Consider the following 25,594-nt stretch of genomic DNA (forward strand, 5'->3'; position numbering starts at 1 on the left):
AGTGTTCTGCAAGACGAGCAAACATTTCTAATAAATTTTAACTTGATAAACAAGAGATGTCTCGCAATGCGAGTAGTATGTGACGCCGAATGTCACATGACCCCAGCTGAGCCAACGGTTCCTCTTTGCCTTCCTCTCTCGCTACGGGATTGTGGATGATCATCAATGCAATGTCACATTTCCTCGAAATCCTCAAAAGGAGGCAAAAGCAAGTGTCATTGGATAGGTTCCTTGTTAAAGTTGCATGAAAAGAAACAGATTCCAATGAGCCAATAGATAGCAGTGATTCCATTATGATAGTGAAAGTCGTTCTACACAACAACCCTCCTCTCTCGTCTCCCTCACACCAGTCACGAAGATTTTCAAAGATAAGTGCAGGTTAATTTTTTTATGTATTTTGTGTTTCCTTTATTATTGTGTATTATATTACAGTATTGTAATCATTTTTATATGACTATTTTTGGGTTGTGGAATGAATCATCTGAGTTTCTGTTATTTCTCATGGGGAAATTCACTTTGATATTCAAGTGCTTTGGATTACAAGCATGTTTCTGGAACGAATTATGCTCACAAACCAATGTTTTACTATAGTTACATAGTTAGCAGGAATAAATCAACCCCTATGCAGAAAGAGCAGGAAACATTACCTAGAAACACACACTGAAGCAAGACTTTGAATGGCACAGCTCAGCACAGACCGCTGAAAGGCACAGTGGCCATCAAATCAATCCAGGGTGAAGTGATCAAATACAGTCCAGACTACATGGGACCAAAGGATCAAAGAAACATCTCTAGGGCCCAAGCAAGAATCAGAAACGAGGAAGGCTGGGTGTTCAGCAGCAAGGAGTGGGGAGACTGAAGTCAACAGCGTGTGCTAACCCCATGTAAAGAGGAGTGACTCCCACCCAAGAATCACCCCACCCCATCTTCTACCATATACACTACTTCTTCCTCAAGTATTTGTCAATCCCTGACATCTTTGTGTCACTGTTGCTGGTGCTGCCCTTGCTATGTTTATGGTCTATCTTCTGCCACCAGAAGGGGAATTCCCTGAGGAGCCACAGAACTGACACTCAATCAACATTCCACCGACAACGTGCTCACCTCCTGACTTCGCAGGGCTTCACCATCTCAGTTGGAATATCCAAACCCCTTGACTTTCACACTCACCACTGACCACTCCCATGGACCCTAGTCTCTCTCCTGCATGTGCTTCGTGAAGGATAAGACATGGGTTCAAATCCTGGCTCTGTCTGCTACTGACTAGCTGTTTGTTCTTTACAAAGACACTAACTATAGATCTCAACTGCAAAAAAAGAAAGAAAAAAAAAAGAAGAAAAAGAAAAAAAAACAGTTGAAAACAACTGGAAGAAACACACACACACACAAAATTGTTAACTTGTGATTTGTCTTCTCATAAGTAAATACATTTGCACCTGATTTTTAATAAATAAATAAGTTTATTTATTTCACTGTGAAGGAAATAAATACTGCCACATCTATAAGCATGTACATTACTGGGTTTTTAGAGGAATTAGTGAGTTTCTTTTTAATTGACTACAAACAACACTAATGCCTAATGATTTTGAATTTCCCACACTTGGGTTTCCCCTTCTTTTTTTTTATTTAAATGTTTTTATTTATTTTTGAGACAGAGAGAGACAGAGCATGAGCGGGGAAGGGCGGAGAGAGAGGGAGACATAGAATCTGAAGCAGGCTCCAGGCTCTGAGCCGTCAGCACAGAGCCTGACACGGGGCTCGAACTCACAGACCGCGAGATCATGACCTGAGCCGAAGTCCAATGCTTAACCAACTGAGCCACCCAGGCACCCCGGTTTCCCCTTCTTACACCCACCGCACCAAACTCCCCACTGCCTCCAAACAGGCCAGAGCCTTTGCCTGCTGACTCTGTAGGTGTCCTTCACCCTCCACCCTCCACCCCCTCTCCACCTCCTGAAAACTTACCTCCTAACTGCTCCTTAGGGCCAGCTCAATTGTTTCTTCCTCCATGAGGTTTTCTTGGACTTTCCTGGGTGCCCACAGATTTTTGTTCTTACAACTGGCAACTGCACTGACACGAACCACTCACCACCAACTGCCTTGTTTCTGATGCCCATTCAATTATGAGCAATGGTAGGGACTGGGCGTTACTCTTTGCCACTTCTTTCAGAGTCTAGCACCGTGCCTGATCCCTAACAGGTACTCAAGGGGCACTGTGGTGTCTCAGTCAATTAAACATCCGACTCTTGGTTTTGGCTCAGGTTATCATCTCCCGATTCATGGGTACGAGCCCTGCATCAGGTTCTGTGCTAACGGTGCAGAGCCTGCTTAAGATTCTCTCCCTCTCTCTCTGCCCCTCCCCTGCTTGTGCTTGCTTGCTGGCTCTCTCTTTCTCTCTCTCAAAAATAAATAAATAAACATTAAAAAAAGAAAAGAGTTACTCAATAAATGTTTGCTGAACCAAGCAGAACTGAATGTCTAACAGATGTAAATCTGATTTATTGGAAACCATGAGTGGATACACTTCTTATTCCACCATTGAGAACTAACCCACAGCAATAACAAAAACTACCACGTGGTCAGCTCTTGATTATCCACATTAATGGTTAATAATGGGTGACAGTGATAGGGATGATCTAAGAACTGTTGATATAGATGATTTCACTATTTTAGGTAATGTAAATATATAGCGAGTGTGATTTATCCAGCACTAAAAACTCAAGATCAAAATTATCTCTCCTACTGATATGTCACTATGCCAAAAATTCTCAACAGTAACATGAGGATCTTTTGAATGCCAATTCGATTATAACATGAAATTTCACAGAAAGCACTGTACTCTTTCTATCATATGAGTGTCCAATCCTCAATTCATTCAACAGCTATTTAGTGACAGCCTACAACATGCCAGGAATTACATACAAAACCATTACAAGCTTGAACTTTATATACTACGATTTTGTAATAACTGCTTAGGAACACCTGGAAAACCGGGACAGAACGGTGAGGCCAGCACAAAAGTTTGTAATATCATATAACCTAATGGTCACCGCCGTAGGAATTCTGAGAAAGGACCCTGTAACTCATTCTGCTGTCCCACACCAAGCACAAGGGAGCAGCTGGCTTCTGGATGGTGAGGAAATGTGGAACCAGCCTTGTTCTGCATTAGAGTGGGATGTAATAACGATCATCATGATCTAAACTCATTTAAACATCTCTCTTTTCTCTCTTCAATCTGGGGTGGTGGAGAGTAGATCTGATAAGGAGAACAACTTTTGTTTCTCTGAACTGCTGCTAGACTTTTTACAGCATAAGAACCCTGCTCCCACCCAGAGTCCAGACATTTAGATAAGGGCTCGAGTGTAGGATTCCCAACTGGCAATGAGGACGGAATATGGGCAGAGTTTGTATCCCATACGATTACTCTGAGCCGCAAATGGCTTATGAACTTCCTCTCCCAGACTGCTCAGTCTCCCTAGGAAGGAACCATTACCCACTAGTGGTCTGTGGAGTTGCTTTGTGCAGCTATGTATTGCTCCTGCCAGGTACTGTCTCGAGTCCCCACCCTAAATTGAGAGTGCTGTGCAAGGTCAGACTCTGCCACAGAGAACAACCAGCAGAACTCAATCTGAGGTGGATGGGTTTCCCATTAGTCTCTAAACGAGACCCCACTGTGTGTTGGGTCTGGAGATGTTGGGCTATGATTATACGCAAAAGTTCAGCATTGAGCCAAGGTGAGATAACTAAGGATGATCCTTCAGGCAGGGACCAGGGGCTCCAGCTATCAGGTCCTAGGAACTAAGGAGAGTTTCCCTAGGTCAGTGCCAAAAGGGGAGGCAGGCTGCTGGGCCCAGTGCATCAGTAATCAGGACCACGTGCCGAGCGTGGGAAACCAGCCCTATCCCGTGACATCTCTACCAGGGGCATCATGGCACCCAGGTGAGCAAACACTATCAAGGCAAGCTTCTTCTACATTGCTGCATTCCTGGCTGCTGTCACAGATTGTCCCCAACTCCCTGGGACACCAGAAGTCCCATGCCTGCCATGGTGCAGCAAAACAAATTCTCAATTAAGTAGGGCTCCCAAGCATCTGGTACCAGCCCCTCCCAAGTTCCCAGAAGAGGTCAGATTCTTGTAAGACCCCTGCTCAAATGGCTTAGGTTTTACTTAGCACAGTGGCATACATATATGCCTAATCACTAATGCTACGTTCTTGGGGCTTGGGGGCTTTCCCCGGTACACTGGCTAACATTTCACTAGTGGAGGTGGACCCCAACTCCTTGGAAGTTGACTGGGATACCCTAGCAAAGGAGGCAGCAGCCTATGAGCCAGGGGAAAAAATAACCTCTGTCCCAGGTGTCCCCTGTTATTACCCATCATGCCAAAACATTGAATGACAATCAGCATGAATGAAAAACAGAGACACCTAACTATACCATGATACAAATGAAACATTTTCTAGAAAATTTTGTCCAAAGGAAGGAGAAGAAGGGCACTGATTGGCTCTTATGAGTCTTTGGAACTGGCCTCAAGCTTTTGCCTACAGCAGCTGAGATGCACCAGCTGGCTAGAGTGGTCAAAGACCCCAAAATTCGTAATTTGTTTAAAAATCCCAAAGTAGTGAGGGCCCTTAGAGACATCTTAAAGAACCCCCAGATTTTTCACCACAGCAGGGGCACTCCCAAATGCATTAAGCCACTAGGAGAGGAGACACAAATGAAACAAAAAAAGGGGGGGATGGGTTCTGAGGAAGAGACCACCCCACACCTCCAGAGTCCACAGGAATAAGGAGGAAGACACTGCCTCTCCTCACTTGGATTTTTATAGTTTGGCATGGGGCCCATCTGCCTGTTGCGTTATCACCAAGTTTAGGGTCACTACCAGTAGGCAACTCTAGACGAAGCGCACCTCCTCTTATGTCAAATTGGGATGGTTTGATGGGTATATCATTTTGCTGAGTATCATGGTCTCACGGGCTCCCTGACCATTTCCAACCCAGAGGAGATGCCCTTAGGGCCATAATCTAAGTTCTTCTTAAACGGCAACCCACCCCCCCAGGCATAAGAACATGCTATTACAACTCACAGAACTGTCAGACACAATACAACAGGCTTTAGACTGCTTCAGTGCTGTAGCAAGACATGAAAAAGAATTTTCCTGAAGCCAAAAACGTGTTTGCTAGTAAAGGTGAACAGAACCCACTGCTCCCTCAGCCAGGAAGCCAATGGAGGAGCTCTAGGGGATTTGGGGGTTCCTGGGACTCTTTTCAGTCCTCACCGACAGGTAGTGCCTTGACCCATCCCCCTCCCTCTTGAGATGACCATCAGGCCTCACTGTATTGGCCACTCTACTCCAGAGATCACCAATCACAATCCCTGATGATTTAATCTCTGCACAGCCCAAAAATAAGTTAGAAGCCTTTGCTCGGGCACTGAGGGCACTTCAAGGGACTGTCGGCCGTCCCCTACAAACCCCAATGAGGGCAGATGCCATCGCCCCTCAGAACGCTCCAGGCCCAGCGGCAGGATCCAGGGTCCCATGCCCTCATCTCTGAGAGGGGCTGCCAATGCCCCTGCCCTAGGCACCCTGAACTTGTCCCTCCTCTGGGGACTTCCCTAATTATCCATTATGACACACATACCAGACATTTTACCACTTTCATTGACATTGGAGCCCAAATTATAGTGCTGCTCAGGAATCCCTCCAAACATAAGCCAGGGACAAGGAGTAACAGGATAGTACAAGGTATTCGTTTTCTATTGGATGTCACTACTGGAACAATATTTATGAAAAATCTTTTAATGGTGATGGCCCCTTTGGCCCTACCCTTTCCTGTTATAGGTGTGGTTGCCTTGACATGCCATTGTGCCATCTGGAACAAACCCAAATTCTTGATCTTTCTAGTGGGAGCTGTATACCGGAGTCCATATGACTGCTAGCTCCCAATTAAGATGTTAAATGCCCCCCAAATATCTCTTGTGACAGGGGACAGAGGGACAGCAGTCTATAATTCAAGATTTATTAAAGGAGGAAGTCATTAAACACACCATTTCTCCTTTCAATTCTCCCATCTCGCTGATATTAAAGCCCACTACTAATGAGTGGTGTCTTACAGCCAACTACTGAAATTTAAATGCTCAGGCGCCCCCTGTTATGAGAGCTCAGGCTCCCATTCTCAACATTTTCCAGTTAACTGAGGACATCCAGAGGGCTCCAGGGCACTACTTTGCCATGATGGATCTAGCTAATACGTTGTGTTCAGTATCAGTCACTGAGGAGTGCCAATGGCATTTCACCTTCACGTTTGAAGGCACCCAAAATACCTTCACCTGGCTGCCTATGGGCTATCTTAACAGCTGGCTATTGCCCATAGTCTTGGCCAGCAAGACCTGAATACCCTCACAGTGTCACTTGCACCACCTGGTGTTGTAATGATGACATTTTAATGTAGGGCCCCTCGGAGGATGGGGTGGGAGAGGCCCCAACACAGCTGGTGACCCACCCACACCATAGAGGGTAGGCTACTGCCCCACATAAAATTCAAGGACAAGCCACAACTGTTTAATTTTTGAGTACTAACTGGTCCTCTAAATGCCGAGAAATTTCCTTTGTGGTTAAATGTGAGTTAGTAACTCCTCAGCTCTCCATCATACTATGGCAAGTCCAACGTGTCTTATCCTATTTTGGAGACAACACATCATTCTTAAACCCATTTATGCAGTTACATGCAAATCCCCCACATTTACTGGGGAGAGACTCAACAACAGCCTTACCGCTGGCACAAAGATCAATTCATCAGTTGACCCCCAGATCCCCACAGCTCCTCCTCCTGGGTTGAGGCACTGGCCACCATGGACTATGCATCTTGGAGTCTATGAACTAAACACAGCTCCTCCTGGCTGCCTTACGGGCTTCTGCACCTTATGGCTGCCTTCCACAGCTACCCACTACACCCCCTTAGAACATCAAATTCTGGCCGCTTGTTGGGCTTTGATAGAAACAGAGGCCTTCCAAGGAGAGAATCGTGAAAGCAGCAAGGGAAAAAAAGTCCTTAACCTACAAGGGAAGACAGATCAGGTTTGCAGCAGACCTACCCACAGAAACTTGGCAGCCCAGAAAGGAGTGGCAGGATATACTCAATGTGCTGAATCAGAAAATATGCAGCCAAGAACTCTTTATCCAGCAAGGCTGTCATTCAAAATAGGAGAGATAAAAAGTTTTCCAGACAAATAAAAATTAAAGGAGTTTGTGACCACTAAACTAGCCCTGCAAGAAATTTTAAGGTGGACTCTCTGAGGGGAGAAAAGATGAATAAATAAATAAATAAATAAATAAACAAATAAATAAATAAATACCAAAAGCAACAAAGATTAGGAAGGACCAGAGAACACCACCAGAAACTCCAACTCTACAAGCAACAGAATGGCAATAAATTGATATCTTTCAGTACTCACTCTAAATGTCAATGGACTAAATGTTCCAATCAAAAGACATAGGGTAACAGAATGAATAAGAAAACAAGATCCATCTATATGCTGTTTACAAGAGACCCACTTTAGACCTAAAGACACCTTCAGATTGGCAGTAAGGGGATGGGGAACCATCTATCACACTAATGGTCGCCAAAAGAAAGCCAGAGTAGCCACACTTATATCAGACAATCTAGATTTTAAAATAAATACTGTATCAAGAGATGAAGGGCATTATATCATAATTAAGCGGTCTATCCACCAAGAAGACCTAACAATTGTAAACATTTATGCACCAAATGTGGGAGCACCCAAATATATAAATCAATTAATCACAAACATAAAGAAACTCATTGATAGTAATACCATAATAGTAGGAGACTTCAACACCCCACTCACAGCAATGGACAGATCATCTAATCAAAAAAATCAACAAGGAAACAATGGCTTTGAATGACACACTGGACCAGATGGACTTAACAGATATATTCAGAATGTTTCATCCTAAAGCAGCAGAATATACATTCTTCTCCAGTGCACATGGAATGTTCTCCAGAATAGACCACATACTGGGACACAAATCAGCCCTCAGTAAATACAAAAAGATCGAGATCATACCATGCATACTTTCAGACCACAACACTATGAAACTCGAAATCAACCACAAGAAAAAATTTGGAAAGGTAACAAATACTTGGAGACTAAAGAACATCCTACTAAGGAATGAATGGGCCAACCAAGAAGTTAAAGAGGAAATTAAAAAGTATATGGAAGCCAATGAAAATGATAACACCACAACCCAAAACCTCTGGGACGCAGCAAAGGCGGTCATAAGAGGAAAGTATATAGCAATCCAGGCCTTCCTAAAGAAGGAAGAAAGATCTCAGACACACAACCTAACCTTATGCCTTAAAGAGCTGGAAAAAGAACAGCAAATAAAACAAAACCGGCAGAAGACAGGAAATAATAAAGGTTAGAGCAGAAATCAATGTTATCGAAACCAAAAAAACAGTAGAACAGATCAATGAAACCAGAATCTGGTCCTTTGAAAGAATTAACAAAATTGATAAACCACTAGGCAGTTTGATCAAAAAGAAAAAGGAAAGGACCCAAATAAGTAAAATCAAGAATGAAAGAGGAGAGATCACAACCAACACAGCAGAAACAAAAACAATAATAAGAGAATATTATGAGCAATTATATGCCAATAAAATGGGCAATCTGGAAGAAATGGACAAATTCCTAGAAACATATACACTACCAAAACTGAAACAGGAAAAAATAGAAAATTTGAACAGACCCATAGCCAGTAAAGAAATCAAATTAGTAATCAAAAATCTCCCAAAAAACAACAGTCCAGGGCCAGATGGCTTTCCAGGGGAATTCTACCAAACATTTAAGGAAGAGTTAACACCTATTCTCTTGAGCTGTTCCAAAAAATAGAAATGGAAGGAAAACTTTCAAACTCTTTCCATGAGGCCAGCATTACCTTGATTTCAAACCAGACAGAGACCTCACTAAAAAGAACTATAGACCAATTTCCCTGATGAACATGGATGTGAAAATCCTCAACAAGATATTAGCCAACCAGATCCAACAATACACTAAAAAAATTATTCACCATGACCAAGTGGGATTTTATAGCTGGGATGCAGGACTGGTTCAATATCCACAAAACAATTAATGTGATTCATCACATCAAAAAAAGAAAGGACAAGAACCATATGATCCTCTCAATAGATGCAGAAAAAGCATTGGACAAAATACAGCATCCTTTCTTGATAAAAACCCTCAAGAAAGGAGGGACAGAAGGATCATACCTCGAGATCATAAAAGCCATATATGAACGACCCAACGCTAATATCATCCTCAACAGGGAAAAACTGTGAGTTTTCCCCCTAAGGTCAGGAAGAAGACAGGGATGTCCAATCTCGCCAGTTATTCAACATAGTATTGGAATCTTAGCCTCAGCAATCAGACAACACAAAGAAATAAAAGGCATCCAAATCGGCCAGGAGGAGGTCAAACTTTCACTCTTCACAGATGACATGATACTCTATATGGAAAACCCAAAAGATTCCACCAAAAAACTGCTAGAGCTGATTCATGAATTCAGCAAAGTTGCAGGTTATAAAATTAATGCACAGAAATCGGTTGCATTCCTATTCACCAACAATGAAGCAACAGAAAGAAAAATCAAGGAATCAATCCCATTTACAATTGTACCAAAAACCATAAAATACCTAGGAATAAATCTAACCAAAGAGGTGAAAAATCTATACACTGAAAACTATAGAAAGCTTATGAAAGAAATTGAAGAAGACACAAAAAAAATGGAAAAAGATTCCATGTTCCTAGATAGGAAGAACAAATATTGTTAAAATATCAATACTACCCAAAGCAATCTACATATTCAATGCAATTCCTATCAAGATAACATAAGCATTCTTCATAGAGCTAGAACAAACAATCCTAAAATTTGTATGGAACCAGAAAAGACCCCGAATAACCAAAGAAATCTTAAAAAAGAAAAACAAAGCAGGAGGCATCACAATCCCGGATGTCAAGCTATACTACAAAGCTGTAATCACCAAGACAGTATGGCACTGGCACAAGAACAGACACTCAGATCAATGGAACAGAATAGAGAACCCAGAAATGGACACACAAAAGTAGGACCAATTAATCTTTGACAAAGCAGGAAAGAATATCCAGTAGAATAAAGACAGTCTCTTCAGTAAGTGGTGCTGGGAAAACTGGACAGCAACATGCAGAAGAATGAACCTGGACCACTTTCTTACACCATACACAAAAATAAACTCAAAATGGATAAAAGACCTAAATGTAAGACAAGAAGCCATCAAAATCCTTGAGGAGAAAGCAGGCAAAAACCTCTTTGATCTTGGCTGAGCAACTTCTTACTCAACACGTCTCTGGAGGCAAGGGAAACAAAAGCAAAAATGAACTGTTGGGACTCATCAAAATAAAAAGCTTCTGCACAGCGAAGGAAACAATCAGCAAAACTAAAAGGCAACCAACAGAATGGGAGAAGATATTTGCAAATGACATATCAGATAAAAGGTTAGTATCCAAAATCTATAAAGAACTTATCAAACTCAACACCCCCCAAAAAAATAATACAGTGAAGAAATGAGCAAAAGACATGAATAGACACTTCCCAAAGAAGACATCCAGATGGCCAACCGACACATGAAAAAATGCTCAACCTCACTCACCATCAGGGAAATACAAATCAAACCATAATGAGATACCACCTAACACCTGTCAGAATGGCTAACGTTAACAACTCAGGCAACAACAGATGTTGATGAGGATGAGGAAAAAAAGGCTCTCTTTTGCATTGTTGGTGGGAATGCAAGCTGGTGCAGCCACTCTGGAAAACAGTATGGAGGTTCCTCAAAAAACTAAAAATAGAACTACCCTACGACCCAGAAATTGCACTACTAGGTATTTATCCAAGGGATATAGGTGTGTTGTTTCAAAGGGACACATGCACCCCAATGTTTACAGCAGCACTATCAACAATAGCCAAAGTATGGAAAGAGCCCAAATGTCCATTGATGGATGAATGGATAAAGAAGATGTGGTATGTATATACACAATGGAGTATTACTCGGCAATCAAAAAGAATGAAATCTTGCCATTTGCAACTACATGGATGGAACTGGAGGGTATTATGCTAAGCGAAATTAGTCAGAGAAAGACAAAAATCATATGACTTCACTCATATGAGGACTTTAAGAGACAAAACAGATGAACATAAGGGAAGGGAGAAAAAATAAGATAAAAACAGGCAGGGGGACAAAACATTAAGAGACTCTTAAATATGGGGAAGAAACAGAGGGTTATGGGAGGGGGTATGGGAAGGGGGATGGGCTAAATGGGTAAGGGGCATTAAGGAATCTATCCTGAAGTCATTGTTGCACTATATGCTAACTAATTTGGATGTAAATTTTAAAAAATTAAATTAAAAAACAAAGGAAAGAAACAGAGGCTTTTGTGGGAATGGAGCCTGTTGTCCTTTATACCCACATTACCATTATGACATGGACAAGGGATGCCTCCCAATGGAGACTCACACAGCTATAAATGCCTCTCTGCTAAAACGGGAATGGTTCCTTCAGAAACAGATTAAACCTGATGTGACAGGTCTTTCCAAATTACAGGAGGATGTGACTTCCCCATTCCTCAGTCCTCTCGGTCCCCTTGAAGAACTGACGCACAGTGTGTTCACTGCCTTAGTCCCTGGTGACCTGGGATAACCCCTGGGAAGAGCTGATGGAATGAGAAGGGGAGTCTGTGTATTTCCCCGATGGCAGCACCACCACTGTACCCAGTGGAGCCTTCTGGAGAACGACAACATACTATCCTGCCAGCAGCACCACACTTACCAAAGATGGCCAGTCGGGTCAACTCAGCTCGCTGAGCTTGTAGCAGTACAAATGGCTGTGCAGAGTGCCATTGCCCATGACAAGCCTCTTGTCCATATTTTTACTGACTCGTGGGAGGTTGCTAATGGACTAGAGTTTTGATCAGGCCAATGGCAGCAGGACAATCTTCCCACTCAAGGCCATCCCATTGGGGGTGTCCCAATTTGAAGGGACATTGGCCAGGCACTAGTCATGATTAAGGTTACCCACGTTTCAGCACATTCAAAGCTCCAGCACATTCAAGCTCCAGGAGTTGTCTTTAACTGAAAGGTGGATGCCCTGGCTAGGTCACTACCCAGTTGGAGCTCAGCCACCAACTCTTTACCAGTGAGTCCACCGGCTCCACCTGCTCCACCCGCCATTACCAAACTACAGCCCCTCTCCCCGCCCCCCCCCCCCCCACATACACACATGCATCAATCAATTGTTGGCTCCACCATTCTGACCTTTCTTAGTCACCACTTCCATGCTCCTTATTCCCTGGCCAAAGGGTCCCTTATCTCTTCAGGTCATGGGGGAGCTGCTGCCATAATGACCTGGGCCCACCAGAGGGCATTCCGCTTGTTCTGAATGGCAAATTATGCTCCTAAACCAAAGACCGCACACTGCCCTGTCATGCTGCGGTTCTGGAAGAGGACCACTCTCTTCGCCTCCGGGGGTTAATTTCATAGGGCCATTCCCTCTGTCAGCAGGCACTATCCACTTGACAATTAGCGTATGGGTAGTTCTACTGGCCTATTGCTTGCTACACCTCTCTGTAGAGGTGGCAGGTAATCTCTTTCTTTTCTAAGTACATCCTGTCCCCATTTGGCCCTCCAGACACCACTGACACAGATCAAGGATCTCATTTTATTGCCCATATAACACCGCACTGGGCTCTCCTACAGGGTATCCAGTGGTACTTTCATCTCCCAAGTCGCCCCTTAAGTTACAGGGTAGTAATTGGACTCCTAAATGGACTTTCTGGCTGCCAGGGCACTTACCACTTTAAACTCTAGGCCATACGGCCAGCATGATCATCATACCAACTGGGCTCACCAGGCCATGCTGCCTGTGACTGTGATCGTGGGGGAATTTGATGCCTTCAGCTTACAGGACAATATTACCTACATTTTTCCCAACAGTTCTGAGTCCCGTCACAGACTTAAAATGTTGACCATCTCACCTTCCAAAATTCCTTGGCAACCCAATCAGGGGCAAGGGGGCTATGACCCTCTGGTCATAGTTAGTCCTGGCCCATAAGAACATCGACCCACTGTGCTGCTGCTGGAGCACACTTACCTGCTTGACATGCAAATCCCGCCTGAGATTCCAAGGTATGGTGGCTTTAGTGGAGGGCTGCTTTGTCCTAACCATACCTCCCCAAAGGAGGTGGAAATAATTGCACCAAGACCCACTAAAGGGATGGCGTGGAGCTCTAAAAGGGGGGTGGTGGGGGGAGAGGCACTCAGGCTGGTTGACACCAGCATGAGGAGATGACAGCATGGCGATACGATTACACCACTTGGCCCTACCCCGCTTTGGAGGAGGCTACCAATGAACTGTTGACCCACAACAACCCCTTAATAAATCTTCACATGGGGCAGTCAGTGGGGAGGTGCAAAACTATAAAATACAGATGCTCACTGCTGCTGGCCTTATGGGCCTTGAGTGCCCTCCGGGTCATAGGGCTTCTCCTCAACCCAGAGAAGCAACACTACAAAGTCACCGGACCATAAAGCACTCACTCACAATTGCATCCCAGCATGGAAGGACAGCACGTGTTGGAAGTCAGCCCTTAGAGGTGTGGCACCCAAAAGCCACCAGGTATGGATGTTAGCTTAAAGGCCACCAGCCCTGCTTACATGTTCACAGATATCCTGACCTCTGGGTACTGGCCATTACATTGCCCTGATTTCAACCCTAATTGGCTGACAGGCTTATGTAGTTCAGACTCATCTCTGGTAATAGAGAGCCAAACATTAAATTGTTGGGACCATATAACTAAGTTTTCTTTAAACCAAGCTACACATGTGCCTCCAACCCTTACTACTTATGGATGGAGACCTCCTTGGAGAAGGGTACTGCCTAATTATTTACAAGGTGCACCCAACGACCCCTCAGACTTACTGAGAATTTGTGATACTAGTAAGTGCTCTTGATGGTTCAAGCAAACCTTAATCTGGGCACCCCAAATCTCTGCAACCTTATTAGACCCCTTGATCCCTCAGTTCCCCTCCTGGGTAACTACCTGAGAGAGCCACCCCTCTCTCTGGGATGGCTCCCTCCACCGGTGGCAACGCTGGAGATGACAACACCCAAGCCCACAACGTCATGGGACACAACCTCATCCCAAACACCGCCTCTGCAACCTTCCACTATGGCAGAGATGACACCCAGAAAAGACACAGCAGACTTGGTTGAGGAACTGAACACCTGTTTATCTAAACTCCCTAGTGATGACCCCCTTGGGGGGTATTTTGCAGTTAACAACATGTTTACCCCAGAACCTCTTGCTTACCACAATGCTGGCTGCTCAGGTGTGGGGTGGGACTCTGGCTGCCAAGCTGCTCTCTGCTGCGCCTATGAGTTTGGGAAGGCCAAGGTATGCGTCCATCTCACAACCTTATGGGAGCCCTTTTAAACACTTCACTTGGTTGCCTGCCTTCCCCACACCCATTAGATTGGCCCACATTATGCATCCTCCTGGGACTCAGTGAATTTAACTTCCATTGAGAGGACCCCTTCCTGACTGCAGATCCTGCCACCTCCGCAGCATCCCCTTCTACACCGACTGGAAGGACCACAGTTACAGGGTCACCTCTCTACACCACCCTGGGGGGACCCTCCCACACAGCCACTACTCAGAGCTCCTGTTCAAGCCCTCCAATATAGTCTTAATATATTTACACAATGGACAGAAATCAAGCTCATTTTGGGGGGCTGCTGTAACTGCTGGGCATGTTACCGAGCTCAGCAAAGGCTATTTCCCAAGTTTCTACTCAGCTGATTTATTGACTCGGCCCCCATTCGCCCAACAGAAGGCACTCAACCAGTCCCTGCAGCTTGCCCGCAGCTCTCCGTGGTGCTCAACTGCTCCCATGCCGGACACTTTGCGAGACAGCATGTGGCACCTGCAGGAGTCTGTCCGCATGTGCCCTTTACAATCCTCCATATCTGCCCCAGGCACCGACACCACACGGATGAATGCGACCTGCACTTTGTCCCAAGGAGCACAGTCCCCGTGGTCTTGGTTCTTCCCTCAACCTCCAATACATCTGCATCCCTGCTGGCCCCTGGGAAATCCTGTCTGTCTATATACGTGTACTATGGTCTCCCCAGGACTACCCTCACAAACCACTAAGCAGAACCCTCAGTCTGTCTTCCTGCCTCCCTCGCATCAACAGTGTGCAGGGTTCATCCCCATTACGTCAGGTGCAGGCCTGCTACTATCTCTCATAGGGACTAGAGAAGGCACTGCTGAATCAGGCACCCAAAAGCAAATTATTAAGGCACACACCCACCGGCCAGCAACTCCGGCTGAATACATTGGGCTGTTACACCAAACCCGAGTCTTTTTAAAGAAGTTTTTTAATGTTTATTTATTTATCTTTGACAGAGACAGAGACAGAGACAGAGTGAGGGCAGGGGAGGGGCCAGAGGGAGAGAGGGAGACACAGAATCCAAAGCAGGTTCCAGGCTCTGAGCTGTCAGCACAGAGCCCGATGCGGGGCTCGAACCCATGCACCGTGAGACCGTGACCTGAGCCAAAGTCAGATGCTTAAGCGACTGAGCCACCCAGGCGCCCCACCAAAACTTCGTTGTTAATGCAACAACAACATGATTCTTTAGCAGAGGTGGTTTTGTATAACCGTTTAGCTTCAGATTACTTATTGGCCGAGGAAGGAGGTATACGCGCTGTAAACGGAATCACCCGCTGCATGTATATCAGTAATTCTGGACAAATTCTGGGAAACTTACAAAAGATGGCCCAACAGGTACAAGTGTTTCATAACCTCACCCAAGCGTTTTACCAAACAAATACCTTAACCTTATTCAAGGGCTTTATTTTCTTGGCTGGATCTCAACAAGAGAAGGGAATGGTTATGGACAGGATTTCAAACTGTCATGTGTCTACTGACATTTTGCTTTGTTCCAATGTTCATGGGTTACGTGACCAAAACTCTGCCTGTGCCTTTTAATATCTCCACCATCCTGGCAGTGCCTAAAATTTTTCCTAAAGATTAATTCCTAAGCAGCACAGGGTCAATTGTGATGAGAAAAACAACTTTTTTGTTGTTGTTTCTGAGCTGCTGCCTAAGCATTTTATAGCCTGATAACCCTGCTCACACCCAGAGTCTGGACATTTAGATAAGAACTTGAGTTCAGGATTCCCACTCTCAGTTCCCACTTTGGTTTTCCCAGGGCACCTTTTAAAATAACCACTTAGGGGGCACCTGGGTGTCTCAGTAGGTTATATGTCCAACTGTGGATTTCGGCCCAGATCATGATCTCACGGTTCATGGGATTGAGCCCTGCACCAGGCTCTGTGCTGACAGCACAGAGCCTGCTTCGGATGGTGTCTCCCCCTCTCTGCCCCTCCCCTGCTCATGCTCTTTCTCTCAAAATAAATAAATAAACATTTTTTAAAATAAAAAATAAAATAGAATTAGCATTTAGGAGTTAAGCCCTTGAAAACTTAGTGACCTCGGCCCCAAATGCCTCATAAGTAACAGGTGCTTGCTGCTCTCTCTGCTGTCTATGTCCTGCTCATCGTGACTTGGGACGGAGGACTGCTCAGGTGCTTGGGGACCTACCTGTCAACCCCTGTGTGGGTGGCTTGTGCCCCCTCATTCTGCATATTCTTAATTCCACACACCAGCTCTGGCTCCCCACAACAGGGAAGGTAACAAAAGATTGAGCTGTGTGCAGGCCAACTAAAGTCAAAGGAGGTGACATTTCTTTTCCCTAGACTCTGTGCTATACATAGTGTACCTCTTCCATCCCTTCCCAACAGGAAGAGAAAAGAATCCCAAGGGAGCAGGATACAGGGTAAGTAATTTGTTACTAAAGGAAAGTTCCGCAAAAAGGTCTAAAAGGGAAAGAATACACCATCCTAAATATACTTCTTTGACATAAGAACTATTTTAGTCTGATTATTTCTAAGAAACAGCAGACACAGGAGAAGTTCTGAAAACCAGAGCACAAGTTACCCTTCTGTAAGAGTGGTTTCCATTTTATAAGAACTCTCCATTTGTAAGGGTCTCTCTCTCTCTCTCTCTCTCTCTCTCTCTCTCTCTCTCTCTGGAAGACAATGATTCTAAGCATCTAGAAACTCTCATCAATGGAGAAAGCAGAGTCTTCTCTCACCACTTACTGTGTTTTTCCTGATAGCTTCCCACAACTGGATCCCCACCCACCCACCTCCAACATCTTCTTTTGTCTTTAGCTGAAGATATTATCTAAGGTAGTGACTTGGGCAATTCTGAAGAGTTACTCAGTTTTCCTGGGTCTCCCCCATGCATATAGGAGGTACACATGTTATAAAACTTCTGTTTGTTTTCCTCCTGTTAAGCTGTCTTTTATTGCAGGGTGTGGCTCAGCCCAGAACTTAGAAGGGTAGAGGGAAATTTATTTTTCCTCTTCTACAGGCTCATTAACTTTCTTAGGAACAGATCTCATAGGATTATCTCAGAATGAATGAATGAATGAGTGAGTGAATGAATGAATCCAAATTGTTTCTCCCTCTTTTTAAATGTATGTCCATTTAATTAATATATTGCATTAGTGGTTCATAAAATGCTTGCGTTTAGTAATCATCCATTTTTGCTTATAAATATCTTGGGGCACCTGGGTGGCTCACTCAGTTAAGTGACCAACTGTGGCTCTGGTCATGATCTTGCAGTTTGCGAGTTCAAGCCCCACATCAGGCTCTCTGCTATCAGCACAGAGCCAGCTTCAGATCCTCTGCACCCCCACTCTCTCTGCCCCTCCCCGACTTGCGCACGCTAGCTCGCTCTCTCTCTCTCTCTCTCTCAAAAATAAACATTAAAAAATAAAAAAAGGTAAGTCTTGGTAACAAAGCAAAACTAAATGTTTCCATTTCAGACCCTGAAACTTCTACAAGGTGGTAAACTGACTTCCTAGTAAGGAAAAATTTACACTAATTCATCAGAAAATAAAACTGTCTATAAAGAAACTTGAATTGGGGTAAGCACCAAAACTCAAGGAATATGACCATTTCAATCCAAGGTGACCACATTCCCCATCTGCTCTTGACCATCTCGGTTTATGTCTATTATCCTAGCCTGATGATTAAGCGTGCCCACTGTCACTCTCAAAAATGGCACAGTTTGGACAATAAGTTATTCATCACCTTATCTGGAGACAAAAAGATTCCTAAACAATCTCTGACAAAGAGAACTTTAAGGTTTTCAGAAACACTACTATTACAGAGGTGCTTTGCATCATCTGTTTTTAAACTCGTGAATTGTGAAAGAGTTAATAACATTTTCACTTGCACAGTTGTAAAGTAATAAGGACTGATCAACACTCCATGTTTGTGAAATAAATGTAAAACTCTGCCTTGCAACCCCTCTCTGGGAACTTCCCTATCCACCTGTACCCCCGGTCTGAGGATCCACGAGAATGGCACAGTGATTCAGCATTTCTAAGGCATTCATTAAAATGTGCTTGAGTGCAATGAAATCAGGAAAGGAAAAAAAGATACATAATACACATACTAAAATCAAAACTTCTTGTATAAAAGCAAGGATGATGAAACTCTATCAAATCTCTCTTTGCTGAAACATTTGTAAAGCAGCTGAACTGACAAGTGTCTCCCATGACTATTACTGGCAAGTCAGTTATCTTAAGACACAGCAGGAAACATATGGGACACTTTTTGTCACCTCGTTCCAGAAATGCTTAAAAACAGAAATAAAAGGGAAATCACAGAACACAAAGGGAAATTTCACGACACAAGACGCTGTTTATACCTGTGACGGCAGGGGGCACTTTTTAGAATCTTGCTTATCTCATGTTAGTGTCTCCTGGGGGTCAGACAGTGCCTTGTCCATCTGTGCACCCTTATCTCTTATCTCTGAATCTTTAGCATACTCCTTTGCACAGGAAAAATGTGCAACCAGTGTGTGTTGAATTGAACTAATAAGAAAAGGAGAAAAACGCTTCCAAATACAATTTCTGTGTAAGCATTTTTTTCTAAGATAAAAAGAACCCCCACCACCGCGCCCCAACAGCAAGTATGTGTTCCGTGGTGAGAAATCTACGTGAGTGGCAGGACAAGGTTTAACAAACCATATTTTCATAAAAATTAAGATATAGAGGAGTCAAACCATGGCCTACCCAAAAAGCAACCACATAACATTAGACCAGAAGATAGGTGTCAGTCATAGCCTTTAAAACTTGAGTTATAAAAATATTCCTCTGAAATATTTTTAAGTCTCAGCTCAGGAGGAATTGAGCATTCTTTGAAATACACTTTAAGGCAACTTGTGTGTGTGTGCGTGTGTGTGTGTGTGTGTGTGTGTGTGTGTGTGTGTTATTCCTCCAACACCCTATGCAAAGGCACCGGAGTTCGAGAGCCTACCACCCAACCACAGAAGGTTTCATTAATTAGGACAGCCAGAAAATGGGTCTCAATGCACTTCTCAAAAGGGCCTTGGATTCGTCTTCCTTAAAGTCACCATCCACTCATCCTATCAACAAGACAAATGGGCAGACAGGATCCAAGAGTCAAGCCATTAAGTTACACAGGAGCAGATGTCATAGGGCCGTGAGAACAGAGTCCTGGAGTTCATCTCAGCCAAGGTGGGTAACAGCCACATCACAATACTGTGAAACAAAATTAGCTGCTCCAATAATATTCTGTATTGAATAGGAAGCATTTTCTCAGAAACCTGACTTGTAAAAAATAATAAAAATGAAATGTTCAGGCCTCTTGAAGTTGATATTAGCCATTTTACAATCTTCGGAAAATCACCCAAAAGCCTTAAATTTCTAACTCCTCATTTGTAAAATGGGAATAAATACCATTACCACTTACCTATGTTTTAGAAAACAAATCAAAACAATGATATGAACCACAGATACTTTTCTTAAACACTAGATGTTAGACAGTTACTGCTTTTCTCAATTGAACAGGTATAGTCCAAAGTAAAATATCTGACATACAAACTCTATTCTCTGCTCCTGATAAAGAACAGAGGCACTGATGACCAACCCGTTGTATAAATCTGCTTGGCACCCAAAATATTACTAACTCAAATAAAGAGCAGTAAGCAAGAAAAAAAGATCCTTCAAACTCTTTGGACATTAAGCCCCTCATCTTCTGTTGAATGCCTTTTTAAAAATCAGTGTCACTTTCTGAACCAACTGGAAAGTAAAGCAACGACTCACAACGAATGCAGATGAAGTCTTGAAGGACTATGATGGCCAAAACTGGTCTCTATATTACATAAACAGTTTGTATATATTCGCTATAGTCTTTTTAAATGCCAAATTGTTTACCTGCTGAAAATATGTCAGAAAAAAAGTATTTTTTACTCTGATCAATTAAAGAAATTTAAAATCAAAGTTAAACACTCAGTTTCTACGTGAAAGTGATAGGGACTCTGCAGACAAATAGCCTCATAGAGCAATCTTCTGTGTGCAGACTGAAAGCAGTTTTCATCATGGGGTGTAGAACACTGCACCCTTATAAAAAGCCTCACAGAAATAAGTCAGGACCATAAACATACTCACTTAACTACCCTTCGGTGTCCAATGCAACTTAAAGACACATGGACCACATTTCAGCTATTGGATTTAAAAAGCCATAAGAAATTCAAATTCCACATTAGTGTCAGAGAGAAAAAAACAAACAGCAATCCTATCCCAGTAGATCCCAGGTTTACTTCCTCCAGTCTCTCCTCTATCATAATATTGATTGATTTCCTAATAAAATGTTGCAGTAAAATTTGTGAAATCGGATTCTGGCAGCAAATCAAATCAAAAGACAACTCTCCATGGCAGCTACTTTTACATACCCAGACCCATGCCTACCTTGTTATGTTTTTGCTGGTGTCTCGTCTTTGTGTCAAGAACATGATAAGGGCTTTCCGAGTCTTGGTTGATGTAATATATGAGTCTTGAAGGCAGTGTGATTTCTTTCTGCATTGCATTCCTGTAACTGGTATCATTGCTGCTATTCTGTTGCGATGTGTTGTCTTCATCTGCCAGGACTTCCAAATTTTTTTCTGCAGTTTCATTCCAATGCGGAGCTGGGGTGGAGGGGGGGGGGTGCACAAAGATACACAAATACACACATATGCCCAATAAATACATACGTACTACAATGTTTTTCCATCAATTGCAAAAACAAAGTTTTCTATTTATAAGCAGGTAAGAAGTAGAGACACAGCAAAGCAAGTTATCCCAACAATGAAATGGCCTGGATAGGTTAACGGCCAGTGAGGCTTATACGACAATGTACTATTTATTGTCTTAGTGTTTTTTATGTGTATTTCTAACCAGTCTCAAATCTACACTTCTAAGTATGGGGAGTCGGGGTGGGGGGTGGAATGGACTTGAAGGAAGACGTTAAATGAACATGCTCAGAGGTTTTGACCCTCTTCTCCATCCCTTGAGTCTACAGAAAGCTCAATGGGACTCTGACTAGGAGTATCCCATCGGAGAGCTAAGAATGCTCCTAAGATAACTGGAGTGCTGAATTCACGGGCACGGGTTGTCAATTGATTCATTAAACAAAACAGACAATTCCTTTTTCTTTAAACTTTGACACGAGCAAAAATTCTCTGCCATAGAGGGAAGCAGATGCTGGCAGCGTTCCAATTCCTTTTATTTTCCTGCCAAGGCCAGCTTTCTGCTTCCACTGATTTCCAATCATCGACGTATTGAATATCATATTATGTTAATTGTTCATTATAATGACAAGCATTTTGAGAATTACAAACTAAAGGTCTCTCTCTCCGAAGTTTCCCTCCCCCATCTTAAGTCCAACAGCAGTGAATAAACCCAGCAGGCGATGTGAGGAAACAACACATTACCACTATCATTATTACAGCCTCCCGCATTCACATCCAGGCTCTCCACCCAAGAAGCAACTTGCTCCCTCACTGCATTTACCGTCCACCGGTTTCCCCTCCGCCAAGTTACACAGATCGCTGAGGGACCCCGCATCCACTAAATACCTTCCAGTGGAACCGACAGTAATTGGAATGGGTTTTTAGTGAATGCAACAGAAACGGACTTCAAAAAGTGAATTGGAATGAACAGGGGTTTGGGAAAGAGGTGGAGAGGCAGGCAGGGTGGCTGGGAAAGGCCGGGCCCGGGACGTGTCCGGAGCGCACGGACCCGCGTGCCCTTCGCTTTCCTCTGCAGGGGCCCGCAGGCAAGGCAATGCAAAGGGCACCGGGGCCATACCCACCGCTGGGTGCAGCAGCCCCCCAGGCACGGGGCCGGGACGAGGTGGCGAGTGGAGGCAGCAGGAGAAGGACGAGGAGCAGGCGGCAGGGCGGCGCGCGGGCCAGGGCGCGGGCAGGCGCCGGGCCGGCGGGGCCGCCGCGGGGGCCGCCGGAGGCTCGGGGAAGGCTGTAGCCCGCCAGGGGCGGCCGCCGGGAGCTGCTGCCGGGCGGCTTCATGGCTCATAGCTCCCGGGCGCCGCTCGGTGTGGCCAGCGAGAGCGCCGGGCTGGGCTGCGGGGAGGCTGCGGGCGGAGCCGGTCACGCCGGCTCAGCGCGCATGGTGCCGCCGCGGGCAGGGGGCCGGGGCTCGGGGCTCGGGACTAGGGGCTGGGCGGCGCCCCCTCCCCTGCTCGCCTCTCAGCCCCTCCCGGGCGGCCGCTGAAGAGTCCGGGGGTCCTAGTCGCTCCGCCAACTTGGAGCCTCCCCAGATGCTCCTCCCTCCCTGCGGCGGGCGCGGCCGCTCCAGCAACTGCGGGGGCTGCTGCTGGGGCTGAGGATGCTGAGAGGGCGCGTGAGAGCGAGCGGCGCGGGGGCGCGCGGCGCGGGCGTGCGCCCCGCCCTCGAGAGCGCGCCCGAGCGCGCCTTCGGGTCCTGATGCTGATGCTGATGCCGATACGGATGCCGTTGCTATTGCCTGGCACAGGACGCACTGCGCATGCTTCATCGTGGAGGAAAAGGGAGAGGGAAAAAAAGCAGCAGAGTGATGCAGCATCCCAGGCAGCATCAGAGGTGACGGTGGCATCTTCAGAGGTGGGGGCGGGAGAGGGGGGTGGCTGGCAATAAGAGATTAGCCAGAGGGGAAGAAAGAAGCGTACCGCGGTTTCCAGGCCAGAGACAAAGATGATTTGGGAGAAACAATCAACCAGAGAAATCTACCTGCCTCTCCCACCACCCTAGATCTTAAATACTCCCCCCTCCTATTCCAACCCCCTTCTCCGGGAGACCCTAAGGCCAAGCATTTCCTTCCTAATCCTTTATTTATTTCCTTCCTGCAAATTAATATAAAGGATTGCGGCCGGAGAGGTAAAAATAGCGCTGCTCCTCATTCAGCTGGCTCTTAGCCGGTGAAAAGAGGACTGCGAAGCACGTTTGCTCGTTGCAGGCTGGTGAGGGCTGGTGGGCGCGCTGAGCCAGGAGGCCTCGCAGCCAGCCAGACTCCTGCGCAGGAATCCCCAGAGCTGGGGCGCTCCCCCTCCGCCCCACCCCCACTCGCGGGCCTCTGTCCCCTGTGCCTATGCGTAGGGGCTTTTCCGAAAGCTGAAGAACCCGGAAGGGTGTTTGCTCAAAAGTTCAGAAAGCGTGACTGGGTGTATCTGCGAAGACTTAGAAACCAAGTGTGTGGCAGCTATTTGGGGAAATCCATCGTTTGTCAGCCATATGGGTGGACTTGCACTGGGGAGGACACACCACAGATTTTGAGATCCAGCCCTGACTTCTTCAGAGTAAGGGGGCGATTTTTCTCTTGCTGTTGTAAAAAAATGTAAATCCAGAGTCCCTGAGTTAGGTAGGTTAGCAGCCACTAAATCCTATGGTTTGTTTCCATTTAGGGCCTGTGACATATTTCTGCCCCCAAAGCCCCACAATGCAAGCTTTCCTTTATTCATCCATCCAATGGCGGTGAGTGATAACAACGTTGTCTTACTCCATTATTAGTATTTAAAATGGAGATTATAACATCCACTGCGGGGGATCCAGAGTTCCAAAACTAAAAGAAAAAACTACGAGTATAAAGCACCATAGTGATGACAGGGTTTAGTGTTGTTGGCCATATTCTCCACCCTAAAGAGGTTCAGAAAAAGGCTTCCCCAAATGTGCCACTTTGGCATGTGGACTATTTAGAGCTGAAGGCAATGGAAGCCCTGTGGGCTCAAGAGAAAATTTTGCCCCTCCCTTAACTGCCTAAAAGAGTTTAAATTGGGGATCTTTCTCAGAATAAGAGTTACTACCAAGGATAACATTTATCTGAGTGACCCCCATACAGCAATGCAAGCATCTAATTACCAAACATGTGCTTATTCTTATTGCCAGGTGCATTGACCTTCTCTCCTTTGGAACCCCCAGCGCCTATCCCATTCCTCAGCCCAGGATAGTGTATGTATCTCAGTTCACCTTTCTGTTTTGAGAACTCCCATGTATGTAGAGTTCTCATATGTATGAAATTAAATTTTATTTTTCTCCTTTAATCTGTCTTGTGTCAGTTTAACTCTTAGACCGGCCAGAAGAACCTTTGAAATATAGAGGAAAATTTTTCCACCCCAACAACCCCCATTTAACAAAGAAGGAAGAGGTAGGGAGTGGGGAAAGAGATGGAAGGAGGGAGGAAGGCAGACAGATAATACAGAGACCAGAGATCACAGAGCTGTTACGGGGTTAAACACTAATATTAGCTCATCCTCTCTATATCATAACTAAGATATTAACTTATTATCACACATGTATTAATGTAAACTTGTAACTGATGCTGGTTTCCCCCAAATGAGGGCAGCAGTAATGATCCCTTTGGCTCAGTATTGTCCCTAGAACCTAGTATGGTGTTTGTGGCACCAAGAAGGCACTCAGAAAATATGTCATCAATGAATAAACAAAAATGTGTGGTGCACTATAGCAGGAGTCACACTGGAGCAAGCTGATGAACACTTCTTCCTCCCTGTAGTTCCTACTTGTAGGTCAGTGTTCTTGAGGGTGTCTCAAGACAAGCATGTCCTGGCTAAGTTTTCCCAACTTATATTTGATATAATGCTATTATCTTGAAAAAGGGCTTGGGAGGAAGGAGGTGTACAAGGAATGAGAAAAAAGAAGGAAATGAAAGATGCAAAGATGCAGTTATTTGAAAGGACTCTCCTGAAATTAGTGACAATGTCTCAAAGCCTGTTCCACCCTCTTGCACTGCTGGTGGGAATGCAAACCGGTGCAGCCACTCTGGAAAACAGTGTGGAGTTTCCTCAATATATTAAAAATAGATCTACCCTATGACCCAGCAATGGCACTGCTAGGAATTGACCCAAGGGATACAGGAGTGCTGATGCATAGGGGCACTTGTACCCCAATGTTTATAGCAGCACTTTCAACAATAGCCAAATGATGGAAAGAGCCTCAATGTCCATCAGCTGATGAATGGATAAAGAAGATGTGGTTTATATATCCACAATCCAGTATCTCCAGTAGTTCCAGTATCCAATGGAATATTACTTGGCAATGAGAAAGAATGAAA

At 44.8% G+C, this 25,594-nt stretch overlaps 1 protein-coding gene across 6 annotated transcripts in view; it reads right to left on the reverse strand.

The window, feature by feature from the left end:
* The window catches only part of ADAM23 (ADAM metallopeptidase domain 23), a 200,124-nt gene extending 177,312 nt beyond the window's left edge, over window positions 1-22,812 (reverse strand). For 5 of the 6 annotated variants that reach the window (XM_058707552.1, XM_058707542.1, XM_058707538.1 and 2 more), the window contains exons 1-2: window positions 22,347-22,811; window positions 20,963-21,180 (exon numbers count right to left, since the gene is read on the reverse strand). In XM_058707552.1, coding sequence (XP_058563535.1) covers window positions 20,963-21,180; window positions 22,347-22,560 — 432 coding nt within the window. In that variant the 5' untranslated portion in view covers window positions 22,561-22,811. Of the gene's footprint in view, window positions 1-20,962; window positions 21,181-22,346 lie in introns of all 6 variants that reach the window. The other variant, XM_058707532.1, reaches the window with a different exon arrangement.
* Window positions 22,813-25,594: the final 2,782 nt, after the last annotated feature.

The sequence above is a fragment of the Neofelis nebulosa genome, chromosome 2, assembly GCF_028018385.1.
Source record: "Neofelis nebulosa isolate mNeoNeb1 chromosome 2, mNeoNeb1.pri, whole genome shotgun sequence".
NCBI classification, from domain to species: Eukaryota; Metazoa; Chordata; class Mammalia; order Carnivora; family Felidae; genus Neofelis; species Neofelis nebulosa.